The sequence below is a fragment of the Trichosurus vulpecula genome, chromosome 2, assembly GCF_011100635.1.
Source record: "Trichosurus vulpecula isolate mTriVul1 chromosome 2, mTriVul1.pri, whole genome shotgun sequence".
NCBI lineage: Eukaryota > Metazoa > Chordata > Mammalia > Diprotodontia > Phalangeridae > Trichosurus > Trichosurus vulpecula.
In genome coordinates, this window is record NC_050574.1 from 35,582,212 (window position 1) to 35,598,766 (window position 16,555).

Below are 16,555 nucleotides of genomic sequence, written 5' to 3' on the forward strand. Positions count from 1 at the left end.
AGCACAGTTCTCCCTCCCCCAACCAGAGGATGCTGGGACAGTGGTCCCTAGTCCTTCCTGCCTTCCAAAGGGGGAAGCCTGAGTAAAACACCCCACTCCCCCCCATCCCCCCCCACATAGGGTCCCCATCACAAAAAGCAAGGCGGCCAAAGATTGGGTCAAAGGAATTTTGGGTTTTCATTAAATGTATTATAACAAAGGTCAGAATTTTTTTTCCAAAATAAGCCCGGACCATTAAACAAGTGAAACTCCAACAAATTTGTTTTCTCCAACAGAGAGAAAAACTGTGTACAGTTACTCAAAGCTGCTTCTGCCAGTGGGGCTGGGGAAAGATGGGGGTGCTGAAACCATGGAGGGCCCGGGAGGGAAGGGAAGACAGGGGACGGGGGACTGGGTCCTGCCCGTCGGGGTGGGGGCCGCCTGCGTCCCACACACTCTGGTGTCAGGCTGGAGGGTGGGAGAGGATGGTTTTCTCCTCTCTGGGGGTCCCCACCCCCTTCCAATAGGGAGGTCCTCACTGGTAGGCTGAGCCGGCTCATGCCTACCAGACTGATGGGATGGGACCCGGCTGGGGATGGGGGCAGGGGGGTAACCTAGAGTGGACAGGAACCCCTACCCCACAAAACACCATTCTGCTGATTCCAAATCGTGGTGTCCCCTAGGAGATGGGGGACAGGCAAAGGCACAGCAATATGGAGGGGATGGGGGAGAGGGGCTTGCATAGGTTGATGAGTGCAAGAGGTACATAAATAAACCCGAGCCCCTCCCCACCCCTCCCCCCAGCCAGGGTGTGGGGAGGCCCCCCTGGAGATGAGGCCCCTGGGATTCCCTGCCCCCCCTCCCTCCCTGGGCAGGAAAGGGAATAGACCAGGAGCTGAGAAGGGAAAGTTGAGCCAGGGGCACCAGACTGGGTGGCTGTTGGGAAGAAGGGAGAGGGGACAGGTGTGGGGGGGGTTTTTTGGTTTTTTTTTTCCAACATTTTGTTTCTTTAATAACATACGTAATGGTTACCAGCCATAGTCATAACAAAAGTTATTCATAAAATGTATCTAAAAATAACATTTTTTTTTTCCTTTTCTGTGTGAAAAGCTTGAGAGAGTCCCAGCAGAAAGGGGTAGGGTGGGCCCACCTGAGGGGGAGGGGGAGGAGAGGGCAGTTTCTGACATCTCCCCTCCAGCAGCCCCAAGGGGGTAGGGGGATGGGACTCTAGGCTATGATGTAGTGTTCCACTTTAGTGAGGTCACGACAGAGCAGGGAGAAGGTTAGAAGAAAAGGAAAAAAACTTAAAGAACAGCCCTTCCATTGCCCACCCCCAGTCTCTCACCTCCTGGTTAGGGTGGGGCTACAGAAAGGGTGTGTGTGAAGGGAGGGGGCATTAAGGCAACAGACTTTCTGACCCCACTGGTCACTCCCCCACCTATTTGCCCTGCCCTCCCTCCCCCCGGGGCCTCCAGGAGCTAGGCAGGGGGTAGAGGGGAGTCTGGGGGGCAGGGTGGACGAAGGATGGGGGGAGAAGGCGCTGCCCTCTCCCCGGTCCCATCCCCCAAACCCTCAGCCTCCCCTATCACCCTCCCTCCACACATCATGGCTCAGAGAGACCCAATGAGGAGATTAAAAATGAGAGGAAGGGAGCGTGTGATTGAAAGAGAGAGACAGAGAAACCGCTAAGAACTATATAAATATATGTCTTAAATAGGCCTAAGAAATTAATCGTACGGAAACTCTGGGAAGGGGATGGGGGCGGAGGGGGAGAGGGAGGTGGCTCCCAATCCTTGGGGCAAGATGTGTGTCTGCGAGAAAGAGGCGAAATAATGGAAGAAAACAAGACTTTGTCTCCTCCCACAAAGTGTTGACCAGAGCAGGCAGAGATGTGCTCTGTCCCCCCCACTGCTCCCCTAAGGGGGAGGGGGAATCTGGTGATCTCCTTTGGAGTCAGAGTTCTGGGAAAGCCATCGTCCAGAAAGGAAGCAGGGGAAAGAAGAGGTGCCCAGGGCAGCTCCCCTGGCCCTGGTTCCCCTCCCTACCATGCCCTGGCCCTCAGCAGAGATCCCCCTCTATACCCTGCATCATAGCAACGTGGGGCTTCTGGGGGGAGGGGGGCGAATGGTGTCTATCAATATTAAACCAGAGTTAAAGGGATAATAAAGTAGAAAAATATTAGAACATATAACTGAGCCAACACCACCCCTCTGTCACTGAGGGGATGGACCAGCCCCCTCTCCCCACCCCAGGGAGATGACGTGTCTGCTGGGCTCTCGGTCACATCAGATCGTGGAGGTTTTGTCTGTCCCATCTGTGAGAGAGAGAGGAACGAGGGAAGTCAGGAGCTGAAGGAGAGATGCAGCCCTCCCCAGACCCATATCCCTGGGACTGGGGCCTCCTGCCCCGTACTGCTGCAGCTGGGCTCAGCCTTCCAGGCCTTGCACTGTTCGGTGGGCTAAGAGGGGAAGGCCGAGGGAACAACCTCTGAGAAAGGAGCCCATGGAGGGGAAGGGAGAAGGGAAGCTCTCACCACCCAAAGCGTGCTCTGTCATGCTGAGGCAGAGAGACTCCAGCGTAGGGTTGATCTCCAGGTCTGGGCCCGGCACCTGGCAGTCTGGACAGAGAGAAGGGAAAAAGTGTGAGGATGACAGAAGAGAGATACGGAGGATGGCAGAAATAAAGGAGAGATGGATGGTGGCTAATGAGGGGAGACAAGGACAAGACAGCCCGACTAGCACCAAGTCCCCACTGCCTCTGTGAAGTGCCTTCCATGAGGACGTGTGGCTCCACCCTCCTTCATTTGCCCGTCACATTAAGCCCTTCCTGACCAAGCTTCTATTTCCAAGGCAGCCTTGCTTATGGAAAGATGGAAGACCACTCCTCACTGGGCAAAGTGAGCTGACCTGGGTTTTGTTCTTGGCTCAACAAGCAAGTACTTCCTACGAGGAACAGTCTCTATGTCCCAGGCTCCACAGTCTGTGCACGAGTCAATATTCCAGCTTTCTGCACCCCTTCCTGAGTTTAGAGAACCCCAACCCGTCCCATCTCAGCCTGAATCTCCTGAGAGCGAGGAGGCTGCATTTCAGGCCACATCCAGAACTTGCCTGTGATCACAGGGCTCTTCTTGGGACCTTTTCCAGCTCCAGGGAAGCATGGAATCATACGACATCAGAGGAGGAGGGGATGTCAGAAAGTGAGAAAAAAGCTGACAAAGGCTCTGGATTATATCCCCAATCCTCTTTCTGAGAATACACACTGCAGCCAAGGGGGTAGTGTCTCTAAGCCCCAGACTCTGGTGAGATTCTGGACCTTGCATTTCTGATGTGGGCAGCACAAAGCCGACCATTGCATACTGTACAGGTTTAACCCTAAGTCAATCTTAACCTTTATTAAGTGCCTACTATGTGATGGGCACTGTGCTAAGTTCTGTAGATACAAAAAGGGGCAAAAGGCCGTCCCTAAGTGCATGAAGTCAAACTTGTGTGCTGGGGAATGTAACTCATCTTTTCTCTCCACTCATACAGGCTTGTGAGATAGCCCTGTATTTGATCACCAATTCCATTTAACTCACTAAACATCATCTGCAAGCTTAGAAGCCTTCACCTGACCATATCCTTTCCAGATCATTTATTTATTCAGGTAGCTGGGCAGCCCAATGGTTAGAGCACCAGGCCTGGTGTCAGAAAGTCAGGAAGACCTGACTTCAATTCCGACCTGAGACACTCAGCTGTATGACCCCGGGTAAGTCACTCCACCTGTTTGCCTTAATTCACCAGAGAAGGAAATGGCAAAGCACTCCAGTATCTTTGCCAAGCAAAGGCCATGGTTGGCATTGGTGTGATATGGTCCACAGGGTCACTAAGTCACAGGCACGACTGAATAACAACAGAATCTTCCCACACACTGAAACCCAGATGTTTTAACTGTGACATCAAAATCCCTATTTTAACCTGACAAGGGCCCACTTCTCTACCCTATTTCTTTTCCATTCCTAAGTCAATCAATATTATGGCTCATTAAAAAATATCTACCTTTTGATTTGAAACTTTGCTAACAGCTTTGTATTAAATCAAGTTCAGTGGTACATTCCTTTTGTCCACATGTCCACTTCTTCATATCTAGTCACAGAATCTTAGGTCAGAAAAGGACCTCCAAGATCATAAAGTCCAGGCCTCAATTTAATGTAGTTTAAAACTGACATGCGCAAGTAAAAAGGAACACAAGATCAAGACACAGGAGGAGAACACAGAGAATGAGAGCTCAAAATACCAAGGGACAAAGAGGAAAAAAAAAGAGAGAGAGACAAAGGCCCCAGGGAGAGGGCGCCTTACCTGGGGGGAACATGAGGAGAGCCTGTGGGGAGGAATGCACAGGGAGGGAGTGGGTGCGCTGCACGGAGCTCCGGCTCTGACTGGGCATGCTGTTACTGCCTCCAGGGTTGGCAAACCACAGGTTCTGTGGGTGAGAAGGTTTAACAGAGATTGGTAAGGGGAGAAGAGAAGGACCTACCTCTCTGCAGGACTCCCCACCAGACTCTTTCTGTGGAGACTCTTCCAGAAGCTAGGGGGATGGCCTCCACCCCAGCTGGCATCTTACCTCCCGAAACTCATAGCTCTGACCTAGACACACCCGTCATCCTTGCCCCCTCAAGACTAGGGCATGCTGAGGTGAGATACCCCCAATGCCTCCAGGGCTCCCCACTGGACTCTCTCTCTATGGAGCCCATCACAACCCCCTCCGGAAACTAGGGGAATGGCCTCCACACCAGCTGGCATCTTGCCCCCCAAGCTCATAGCCCTGACCTTGACATACCTGTCGTCCTTGCCCCCCAAGACTAGGGCTGGTGAGGGCATGCCGAGGTGAGACGCCCCCAATGCCTGCAGGACTCAGGATGCCCATTCGGCTAGGTGGCAGAGCCCGAGGAGGCATCTGGAACTGCCGCTGGGCCCGTCGGGTCACTCCCATCCCCACAGAACCAGCTATGGGGAGCGAGTTGGAGCCAAAAGCCCAGCTGTCAAAACAAAGGGGTAAGGGTGTGAGGGTAACGGCTGTCCAGCCTTGTCCTGCCTCCCTACCCTAAGGTAAGAGTCCAATGCTGGCAAGGGAAAGAAGAGACACAGAAGGCACAGTTTGGGAGGCTTAGTAGGAAGGCGCTCCAGCTGTGTGTGTTCACCAGCCTCTCCACAAGTGAAAGGGAGGTTGAAATGAGGACCTCATAAATAGCTTGGCAAACCTTCAATGGTCTCTAATGTTATCAAGCACTGCTCCTGCCCAGTGTGCATGATGGGAGCTGGGCCAGGGCTCCCTCCACAGAAGCTGAGAGGACCCTGCTGATGCCCAGTGCGCCCCTCCTCAGCGCTCACCCCTTCTGCTGCTGCCGGTAGCTCTGCATCTCCAGGGCAGCTTTTCGGGGAAAGGTTCGAAGCAGCTTGAGCACCTGCTGCTTCCAGGACAGCAGGCGTTTCTTCTGTGTCTCGGTGAAAGCCTGGGGTGGGGGGAGCAGGCAGAAGGGAATCTCTTTCAGAACTGCCTGGCTAGAAACTGGGAAACCCTCCAGCCCCTCACCTCCTAGGAAGAAGATCAGGGAGGCCTCACCTCATGTGTCAGGCACTTTTCGATGAGCTGGAGGTAACTGGTAATGTTTTCCTCATCTGGCCGGGACACCAGCAGCTGGGTGCACACTGATTAGACAGGAAGGAAGAGAAAGAGATGAGCAAGGCCCTGGGACTACCCTGCACTGCCCCCTCAGAGCTGTGACTTGAGGAGACCAGAGGCCCCACTCCAAGAGGATCCTGATAGCAGCAGGGTCCTTCAGCAGGGGAGTCTGGCAGAACTTAGCACTTAGTGTGCCCAATAGGGAGCACCCAGTGGGGCTCTGCTGGCCTCCCTGCTCCTCTTGCACCCATCTCCCACACCCAGCTGCAGCCCTGGGCTGTCTTGTGTCTCTGGGCAGCTCCTTCCTGTTGCTGCCCCATCCCCCCAAGAAAACCCCAACTACCGGCTGTGGGTCTGTGAGCCCCAGGACTCTACCCACTCTATTTAACGGCACAAGTCAAGGAAATGAGAATCAGGCCCTGCCCTTAGGGAGTTTACAGTCTAGCAGGGAAGACAAGACTGCACAAACAAAGGCACCACAGAAGGGATGGGGCAAGTACAAAGGACTATGTTTGGGGAAGGGTCTGATCTGCCTCTGCCCTGAGAAGCTGATCAGGAAAGTGCACCTGATTCAGTCACCTGCATCTAGACTCAGTTTTCATCTCTGCCCCGCCCCACCTCCACCTTTCTCCCTTGGCCTTTGGCCCAGTGCTCCTGAGGGTTAGCAGCTCGGCAGGTGTCCAGGATGGGGTTCTCACCTTTGCCCATCACACGGGTAAACTGGCTAGGGAGGTCTCCATCGGCGACAGGGGCTGTGGCTGGCTCACTGCCATCACTGGGGGCAGGGGCCGGCTGGGGGGGATAGCTTTCTGCTGGAGGATCCTTGGCCTCAGGGGCCTTCTCTGGGGCTGGGCGAGCTGGGGGGGGCTCGGCGCCCAGCGGCGGCTCCCCCCTTCCCCCCTCCTTGGCTGCAGCCACCACAGCTGCCTGAAGGATGCTGTATGCCTTAATAGGTGTGACAATGATCTGCTGGAGCTCCTGTAATGCATTCCTCAGGTTCCCACCTTCCAGCACATCCTGCGAGTGGGGTGAGAGTACACACATGCTGAGTCAAAAAGGGTTTCAGAAGTAGGCACTGTAGGAGCCAAGCATGAGAGAGACAGAAAGAAACTGAAGGATCATAGGACCACAGGCTTTTTAAAAGGATGCAAGGGCCTCCTTGTTTTCCATTTAGCACGGTGCTTGGTATACATTAGGCACTTAATAAATGCTCACTGACTTGGCAAATGAGGTCCAGAGAAGGACTGGCCCAAGGTCACACATCTAGAATCTGTGACTTCAAACCCACAGTTCTTTCTACTACCCTATATACCCAGCCTTACCCAGAATACTAGGTGCTTAATAAAATATCAAGCTGGAAACAGACAAGCAGTCCCTTTGGTGCCTCCTGTAGGGCACTGAGCAGAGAAGATGACCAGAGCTCTCAGGCTTCTAGTGCCCTGAATCTTACTAAAAATGGTGGGTCTGACAACTTGTCTCAAAATTGGAAAGACTTTAGAAAGCAAGCCCAACCCTGTCTAGTATGCAGAGGAGGAATCAGGCCCAGAGGTAAGAGACCAGAACACTGTACATCTCATCCCTGGCAGGGCTGATCCAGTCAGTCCTGACACCCATTCTGGTGATCCTTCTATGACACCACACGGCCTCTGCCAAATGCCCCCCGAGTCTTTACCTTCTCCAGAGACTTGAGGACACTCTGCCTCTCACGAAGCTTCTGGATGCTCAGGGCAATCTTGTGACGGGCACCTTTGGTCACATTCTGTGTGGGGAGGAGGGAAGATCTCAGAAGAAAGCTGAGACGGCTGCCCACAGGAACCCAGAGAGGCCCTCCTGGGCTACAGCAGAGCCGGAGGTGAAGAGGAGGGCCTGGAATGGGTGGGCACCAAAAGGAAATCCAGGCCCCTCTGAAATGCCTTCAGATACTCTGGCCGGACATTCTAACCCTCCTGTCTTGGTCTATGGACCTAGATTGGCACAGGAGAAGGAAGCTGACTCAGGGATCTCTCTTTGGGCTCTGGGAGAAAACTGTGGGAGCTCACCTGAGATTCCAGATGCTGCTCAGTCAGGGTCATCATTTCCTCATAGCTCATCTGGGAGAAGAGGGCAGCGTACTTATGCAAGCGAAGACTCTTGAGCCACAATGGCACATCTGTGGTGGGGAGAAGACGAGGTGTCACATCTCCTGTGTCTGTGCCTTTATGCTGGCTGACCCTCATGCCATGGAGGCCCTCCCTTCTCTGCTTTGGGATTGCTCTCACTACCTGGAGTCTTTAATGATCTACGCCCCCCACCCCACACACTCCACTCGGTTTTTGTCTTGAATACACCTCTGGAAGCACATGGTTGTCTCCCCAAGAGAATGGGAGCTCCCTGAGGGCAGAGACTGTTCCAGCTTTGTCCTTGCACCCCTAGAGCTGAGCACAGGGAAGCACATAGAAAGGATATCCTAAGTGACGGCTGGCTGGCTGAGAGAGGGAGGAGGTTTTCTGCCACTCTGCCCCTTGCTTTGGCAGGGCCAGGAAGGCCATTTCTATCTCTTAGTCCTTGCCTTGTCCCCCACAAACCCAGACCCAGCCTTTCTTAAGGCAATGCCCTCTGAAGAGCCCAATCGCTGCTTCTACCCATTTTATGTGTTCCACGAGAACTCTGGCATTCCCCAGGGTTTCTCTTAAAGAATTCCTAAAGCTCTTGCATGGCTACTCTGCCTGCCTGAGGGGAGCGGGCCATGTAAACACAGGGGGCTTTCTCCATTTCCTCTCCTTGGGGACAGCAAGGGTAGAGCAGCCACTCCCCAGCTCACCTTTCATCCCACTACCGTCCTCCTGAAAAGTGTTCCGGCTGGAGCCCTGCTCCTCCGTCTGCTCACTGCCTGAGGAAGCCACACTGCTCTGGGGTGAGAGGGGCGCATGGTCGGGTGGGGCAAAGGCTGCTCTCGCCCCCAGTTCCTCTGGGCTCAGCCATTCACCAGGACCCTGTGGGCTTGTGGGGATGAGTGACATGGACCGCTTCAGCGGGCTCGGGTGGATTTGGCAGGGGAGACCTAGGGAGGAAGTACAGTGGGAGGAGGGGGAGCGTCAGCCTCCCAGACCTTGGGTGGTGGGAAGCCCAGCCCCCATCCCAGGCAATCACACTACAGCGCTAGCAGTGCCATTCCAGTACACTCCACCGGGCTTTCCCATCCATCATCACATTTGATCTTCACAGTAGCCCTTGTGCTGCAAGCCGGCAAAGTGTTGTTATCCTCTTGTCCCAAATGAGGAAATCAAGGCACAGAAAGGGGAAGTGACTTGCCTAGGGCAGAGAGAGGCCTGGAAGCCACATCTCCTAACTCCCAGCTGAGCAGACCTCCCAGAAGCCATGTGCAGGCAGGCCTAATCCCCAACAACCCCTGGGGTTGCTCAGCTGTTCCTAGAGCCCCCTCGGCTGTGGGGCCTGGAGCTGGAGTCCCTCTTCCTTGTGCTCAACCATCTCTGCCGAGGGAAGCGCTAACCTGATGTTAAGTCAGAGACCTGAACAGTCGCTAGGCACCTGCTGCCACCTTTGCTCTTTATGAACAAGATTCTAACCTTGCCTCCTTTTTCCAGGCCCTTTCATCTCATCCTTTGCATCTTCCTTCTCTGCAGGAGAACCCTGAAGTCCAGACTCCCCTATTCCCGGCTTCTGCCCCCTCAGGCATAATGAGTTCTCTCAAAGAGGAAGATGCTAGACAGATCCCAGGCCAGGGGAGGGCAAGGTTTCCAGGATCTTGAATGGAGCGGAATGGGAACATGGGAGAAGATGCTTGACACTGGCAGGGAAAACTCTCTTCAGAACAAAGTACTGCCACCCTTTACCCCATCTTCCACCTGCCTCCTCTGCCCCCCAGATCCCAGGACTATTAAGGGGTGGGGAAAGGAAGGAAGGAAGGAAGGCTAGAGCAGTGAGGCCGAGATGGTAGGAAGTGAGGGATGGGAATGAATAGACTGTCACTACACAGGGCCTAAGACTGACCAACAGAATAAAAAGAATACAAATCCTCTCTCTGAGAGGGAGTTTTAGGCTTTTCATCAAGTTCCTGTCTCTTTCCCACCTCCAGTTTATCCCGCACATCTGACAGGATAATTTTCCTTAAATACTGCTTTTACTACATTACTCCTCTGCTCAAAAAATCATGGAAGATTCTAATTTCCTGCTGCATCAAGACAAACTTGCTCACCCTAACCTTCGAGGCCCAGCCCTCTACAATCCAGATTCAACCTTCCTAATGCAGCCATAAGTCTCCCAAAGAAACCCCTCCACTCATTTCTGCCTCCACCTCTTGTCACCACCAAGCCTTCCCCGCTCCGCCTGGCCCCTCCTCGAGTCCCAGCTCAAGCACATCCAGGAAATCTTCTCAGCCCACACTGAGATCCTTTCTCCCCCATGGCAACTGACAAGACCAGGTGACCCACAATGCCAGGCTCCACTCGACCGCTACCACATGTGACTGAAGGCAAACCACTCCCCCGAGGTCTATCTCACTTTCTCATTCGGAAGGTGAAGAGGCTGGCCTCGAGATCTCTGAAATTCCTTCCTATTTGAACACTGTGATGTCTCATTTCTATGAATCAGATCTGGGAGCTGGAGCTGTATCCAAAGTGCTCCCAGCGTGGCTCAGGCTCAGGCCCTGCACCAGCAGCTGCTAAGGGTGGCCATGGGCCAGGCCTCACCTGCATTAGCAGCGCTCCCAATACTGTTGATGGTGGATGGCACCGCACCAGAAGGGTGGAAGGGCACATGTCCGTTTTCTCGTGGTGGCTTGTCCTGCCAGCCTGGCCCTAGCTCACCAGGGCCAGCCTCCCCGGGACCACCCCACTCATCTGAGCCCTGGCGGGAGTGGTAGGTAGTCTCGGCTCGGGTCCGGAAGCCCCCAGCCAGCCGTTCCTCTAGGTGGCTGAGCCAGAGGGCTAGCGAGTTTCGGTCCTCCACTGTGGTGGCCGGGTGAATGAGGGCATAGGACAGCAACTGCCGACTCTCCTCAATGAAGGCGTTGTTTTCAATGGAGTAGGCCAGCACTTTCTGCAGCAGCTTCATGTATTCGGACTTGGCCTCTGTGTTACCAGGCTGGAGCAGGGGCAGATGGGATAACAGGAGGGAGACTACCTTCTCTTTGGACTCTTGCTGCCATTGGTTGATGATGGCTAATGGGAAAAGACAAACATAGGAGATGGTAAAGAGCTCAGCTCGAAGACAGGGAAGAGTTGATGGTAGAGAAGAATCATGGGAAAGGTGGTGAGCAATAGCCCGACTTCTGGATTCTGGTTCCATTTCAGGGTCTCTCTCATTCCTCCCCCAAAGCCCCATCAAGGTTACTTCCCCCTCACAAATTCTGGGCCCTGACCCTTGAACATCTTCCTCTTGCTCCCTCTTCTCCCCTTCTACACTGCCTCCATCCTCAGAACCACCTGCTTTCACTCTGGAAGGGGACTAGAGATCATTAGATCCAACCTCCTTATGTTTAAGATGAGAAGATGGGCCCAGAGAAACTGAGAGATTTCCTCAAGGACACACAGGAAGCAAGGGGCAGAGTGAGGATTCAAAGCCAAGTTTCTGACTCCAGGTCCCTTCCATGCATCCCAGGGTGTCCCTTTCCTCTCCTGCTCCATCAGGTTGGGGGACTCTCCCTCACACAGTTCTGGGATGCCCTTCCCTTTGTCCTGTCCTGGCTCCATTCCCATGGCCCTCCTATCAGAAGCTCCAGAGGAGGCAGCTCAGCATTTCCTCAAGTGCTGTTCTGAGACCCCTTTCCTTCCATACATCTCACCTCTGCCACTAAGTTTTCTCCAATCATCTTTGTCCACAGTGACCTCAACCTCCTCTGAGCAACTGAAATTCCAGAGTCTTGTCCCAGTCCTTGTCTAAAGCCCTGCCTGGTTCTCCAGTGTGTGACCTATCTCCTCACTGGGACTTTAAGCTTCTTAGAGGAAGAGACTCTGCCCCTCCCCCAACAGGGAGGGGGGGGGGGCTGGAAATGCTGACAGACCAAATTGGTCCTTTCAGTTTTCCCCCCATTTCCTTTTGAGACAAATTTAGCAAACTAGAGAATCCCCCTCAGTAAAGGGGGCAAATGCCATTTCACTGCCAACGACCTTCCCCTTGACATTTTTCTGAAAGCAGAGACAAGGGCCTGGAAAACTGGTGATGTGGGCGTGAAGAGCCCAAGGGCCCCCAGCACATCCACAGGGATCCCCAGGCAGCTGTGCTCACACACTAATTCAGAACTATTGAGAACCAAGGATGGCCAAGGCAGGGCACCTGCTCTCCTGCCCTCCTAGATATAGGCAGAGGAGTAAACCATGACCCCCTCTCCCTGACAGCTACCAACCCACCCTCTTGCTGCAGTTCTGCCTCCTTCCATTTACAAAGAAGCAAACCGACCCCACAGGCATGTCCGATGTGCATGCTGAGTGCCCGAGCCCAGAGAGAGGCTGGTATCCTGCCAATTATGACGGGAAGAGGATAGCATCTGAAGAAGGGAAGTGTCCTGATCTCCACGCACTGGGATCCAAACTACTTCTAGCCTCAGCCTTTCTTCCCAATGAGACTCAAAACAATACCCCCTGCAGTGAATTCTCAAGAGGAGCCTGTCTTTCTCCAACTCTCTTTCTGCCCGCCTGCCAGGGGAATGCTTGCTACTTGGGACCTCATGTGACCTGAAAAACACTCAATACCCACCTCCGTTCTGCAATCTATCAAAGGGGTACAAATGCACAGGTTTTGTTTCTTGGTCTGGGATATCTCCAAATGCCACAAACTTTCCATGGCTATGGCTTTGGGACTAGCCATTCAAAAATGGGTTAAATTCTTCCTGACCCCCCCCCCTTGATTCTTCACCCTGTGCAATCTCTTGGGGCTAGCTAACACCACAATGGATCAATGATTTAGAGCTTAGAAGGGACCTCAGAGGTAACTGAGACCCAGAGAGCTGCCCAAGGTCACACAGCAAGCACCAGCAAGGTCTTCCTGGACTCTGAGTTCCATCCCGTATTCACTCAAAGAGTTCCTTACTCAAGACACCACTTCTGTCTCTCAGAACTGTGTTGGGGGGGGGGGGGGTGGCTCAGAGACTTGCCTGGGGTCACACAGCCAATAAGTGTGTGAGAGGGGACTGGAAGATCAGATTTTCCAGCAACCCCTACTATCTACACCACCATTACTGGGGCTTAATGAGGTCCTCTTACTTGGCCTAAGCCTACTTAACCCTTGACCTGATTGTGCAGCAGTGTGAAAGCAAAGGCTATTTTTAGTATCTAGGATTTCAGCAATTTATCAGGCAAAACGACTGAGTCAGATGCTGAGATGCCTTTCCCCATCCCTTCCCTCCTGGAACTCTTCTGAGCCCCTGCTAGTCCTCCACAACCTCTATCTTCCCAGACTAAAAAGCTTCAACCTTTCAGTCCCCACCTCCCCCCTTCCCTCCTCAGGGTCACAAAGCCTTGGGAGACAAATGACAAGCCCTGGGTAGTGGAGGCCAAGCACAGGTGACCTCCGGGTTTAGTATACAGGAAAGGAGGCTTTCTGTTTCATTACCAATCCCTGCCTCTCACCTCAGTCCCTATACCTGATCTTAAGAGACACGTGCAAAGCAAACTCTATCACAGAATCCTGGGAAGGGCTTCCCTAAGTCTCTCTTCCCTGCTCCCTCCCTCCCCACCCCATTGACAAATCTGTCAGGAAAGTTTTCACTTCTGGCTTCACTCCACCCACCCCCCACCTTCCCCCCCCCCCAGCCTGCACCCGCGCCCGCGCCCCCCCACCTGAGGTGTCCATTCTCACTGACATTCGTTTAGACCTCAAGAGGAGCAGAGGTCTCAGGGCCATGGGGAAGCCCAAGCCACTATGCTCCGTGCACTGCCTGGGCCTCAACATGGCACAGCCTCTCACTGGTAAAGCCTAGGCAACAAGTTGGTAAGAAAACCCTGCCCAAGTGAAGTGAGTGCTTCAATGAGGGACCTTGTTCTGCTCTGGAGAAAGGAAAGAGTTGTTTCTGATGCAGAGAGTCTAGCCTTGGGGGTGGGACCTGACACTGAGTCGGCAGATGCCTAAGAAACAGTGAGATGGTAGTGGAACTGCTCCAAGGAACTTGGATTGGGCCCCTAAAGAAGCAGTCCCCACTGAGACTATGGGTAACGGGTGGGAATCTATCCTCGTCAGGGCCATCTATACAAAACTAGGCATTCAGTAGAGTATACCATAAATACATGTGAACTGAAAATTTCAAGGGGCCATCCACAGTGGTGGGGGCTAACATAAGAGTGGGAGAGAAGGCAATGTATTCTGGAATCTCACCCCTTATTCTGAGGGACTTCCCCCACCCATCCCAGAAAAAAGAAAATCTTGTTTGTGGGAGTCTGCAGAGGATACACCATGCCTAGCCTAGCCCATGCCCCATCCTGGGAAGGGAGAAGAGCCGACTTGGATCTCTCCCACAGATTTGTGATGGTGGTGCAAGGGAATCTCACAGGAAACTATTTTACCAAAACCAGATGTGACTGTGGTCCTCTAAGCCAGAGGCATAACAAGCAACTCTGACCCCAAGGGTATGGAGGGAGGAGGGGAGGATGAAGCACCGTGTTCTATCCCCATCCCTCACTAAGCCATAAACCTGTTCTTGGCAGCCAGTATTTATGATGAAGGGGGTGGGGGCATGACTTGGATAGGGAGAAGGGCTGGTGCTAGCAGGGGTGGGGAGTGGGCAGGCCCCATACGGAGGTGGGAACAGCAAGGGGAGGGCCAACTAGAGCTAAGTAGGGCACGACCCTGAGGCTTGGCAGCTTTCGGGGGCCAAATCTATCTTTGAGGCGCTGATGAGGCCAAACCCTTTTTTATATCCCTTACTGTTGCAATCGCGTTGGACAGCTGCCAAAGGGGCTGAGGTTTGGCTGAGAACTGCCCATTCCCCACGCTCTAGCCATGGCTGTTTGGGGGGGAAGGGGGAGGAGATGAGGGGAAATAGGCCAGGAGGGAGGCTCACATTTTTGTATAATGAACTGGACTGAAGGAACTCATGAAAGAAGCATTGCTGGGCTCACTCTGACAGGAGAAAAGAGTAAAGATGAGGTTTCCCCAAGCTCCACCCCAGGGTGTATGGTGTTTGTGTGGGGGTGATGATCTGGACTGGGATCAGGTCCCTGATCTGGTGACTCATTGTCCCCTTCCTGACCTCAGTTTCCCCACCCAGATTGAGGCAGAGTGAGGCAGGGCAGGAAGGGAAGCAGAATAAGCCTAACCTAGAGGTTAGCTGGTTTGTTTCTTTGTTTGTTTGTTTTTGGAAAGGGTGAAGGGGAAGAGAAAGAATGGCCTTGGATTCACAGAACCTAATACAGGCAGGAGGAATGCTGGAAGTGTTGCTCAGGGAGCTTCAGGGACAAGAAATGGAGTCCAGCTGATCTGTCCCCAGGCTCCTCCCCCATACTGGAGCCAGGGACATCCCTAACCTAGCCTGCCCGGCTCTGGCCCTCCAAAGAGGCTTAAATTTATGTCACTTACTCACAGCTGGACGGACAGTAGCAGGAAAGACAGAATGGTTGTAGGGAGAAGGGAAAAAGAGGATTCACTCCCAGGTCCTCAGACCATCTGCATCTCCCCACCCCCGATATTAAGATACCTCCATGAAGATGCTATGCAACCAGCTCTCATTCCCAGGGCAAAAAGAGGGAGGTTGGCTGAAGTCTCCTCAGATCCTTAGGGGAAAGGGACAGCATTGGCACTTCCCCTGGCACCTCCAGAGCAGGGTGGAGTCTGCAAAGCTGCCTTGGGGAACCCTTCCTTCCAGGCAGTAGATATAGCTCCTGCTCTAAACTCTCAAATAGAAGGATCCAGATAGGTCTTTACCTTTAGTCTAAGCAAGGGGTTCTTAGCCTGAAGTCCACAAACTTCTTTTATACTGAATAAATATGTTTTAATGTAACTGGTTACCTTTGTAACCCTATGGATTTTATATTATGTTCAGAGGTAGCCAATGGTACAGTGGACAGAGTGCTGGGTTTGGAATCAGCAAGATCTGGGTTCAAATCCAATCCCAGACACTTCCTAGCTGTGTGACCCTGGATAGGTCACTTCATCCCTGCCAGTCTGTTCCTCCTCTGTAAGATGGGGCTTGGAATTGTTCTTACCTCCTAGCGTTACTGTGAGGATCAAATGCAATAATATTCGTAAAGCTCTTAGCGCAGTGCCTGGGACACAGGAGGTGCCGTATAAAGGCTTGTTCCTCTCCCCTTCCCTTCCGCCCTACTCCGGTAAGAGACCCACAGGTTTCATTAGACTGCCAAAAGGAGTCCCCTTGACACAAAGAAAGGTAAGGTCTCCATCCCTCACGCAACTCCCCACTTCCCTCCCGTAAAGGAAGCCCCCTGGATTCTGCCCAATGCCAGGGGGATTTCAGAGCACAAGGACATAAACCTTAAGTCTCTGGGGGTCCTCTGACTGAGGAAGAATGCCACAGGCAAGGCGTGCCACAGGGGCACTCCACATTTTGACCTCCTAGGTGAAATCCATGGGAGTGGGGGTGAGTCTGCAAACTAGAGGACTCCGATGAGCAATTACCCAGGGCCTGTGATGGCCCAGCACCGTGCTAGCTGCTATGGGAAATACAAGAGAGGGCCACAGGCTTCCTGCCTTTCAGGGTGGGAGGCCAGGAGTCCAGGAGAAGGACACAGTTTCATGTCTCCTCGGGTTGCCATTCCAGGCCCTTCCAGTCTTATCTCCCCTCGCTCCCTATGGGCAGCTTTTGTCCAGGCCACGCTCCCTAGCTCAACCGATGGCCACCCTGGCCTCTTCCAGGCTCTTCCTTCCTCTTTGTCCTTCCTGGATCAGCCCAGCCCCCAACAGGCCCTCTGCTCTTCTGCACAAGTGCTAACTTCAAATAACATATCTGGCCTTTGACTAACTCCACAGGTCA

At 53.3% G+C, this 16,555-nt stretch overlaps 1 protein-coding gene across 1 annotated transcript in view; it reads right to left on the reverse strand.

The window, feature by feature from the left end:
- Nucleotides 1-153: 153 nt before the first annotated feature.
- SAMD4B (sterile alpha motif domain containing 4B) overlaps nucleotides 154-16,555 on the reverse strand; it is a 31,278-nt gene continuing 14,876 nt past the window's right edge. Inside the window, exons 3-13 of the mRNA XM_036743324.1 lie at nucleotides 10,326-10,796; nucleotides 8,438-8,677; nucleotides 7,677-7,786; nucleotides 7,310-7,396; nucleotides 6,336-6,654; nucleotides 5,578-5,663; nucleotides 5,346-5,467; nucleotides 4,795-4,993; nucleotides 4,314-4,437; nucleotides 2,513-2,596; nucleotides 154-2,293 (exon numbers count right to left, since the gene is read on the reverse strand). Of these exons, the coding sequence (XP_036599219.1) occupies nucleotides 2,265-2,293; nucleotides 2,513-2,596; nucleotides 4,314-4,437; nucleotides 4,795-4,993; nucleotides 5,346-5,467; nucleotides 5,578-5,663; nucleotides 6,336-6,654; nucleotides 7,310-7,396; nucleotides 7,677-7,786; nucleotides 8,438-8,677; nucleotides 10,326-10,796 (1,871 nt within the window). The 3' untranslated portion in view covers nucleotides 154-2,264. The remainder of the gene's footprint in view (nucleotides 2,294-2,512; nucleotides 2,597-4,313; nucleotides 4,438-4,794; nucleotides 4,994-5,345; nucleotides 5,468-5,577; nucleotides 5,664-6,335; nucleotides 6,655-7,309; nucleotides 7,397-7,676; nucleotides 7,787-8,437; nucleotides 8,678-10,325; nucleotides 10,797-16,555) is intronic.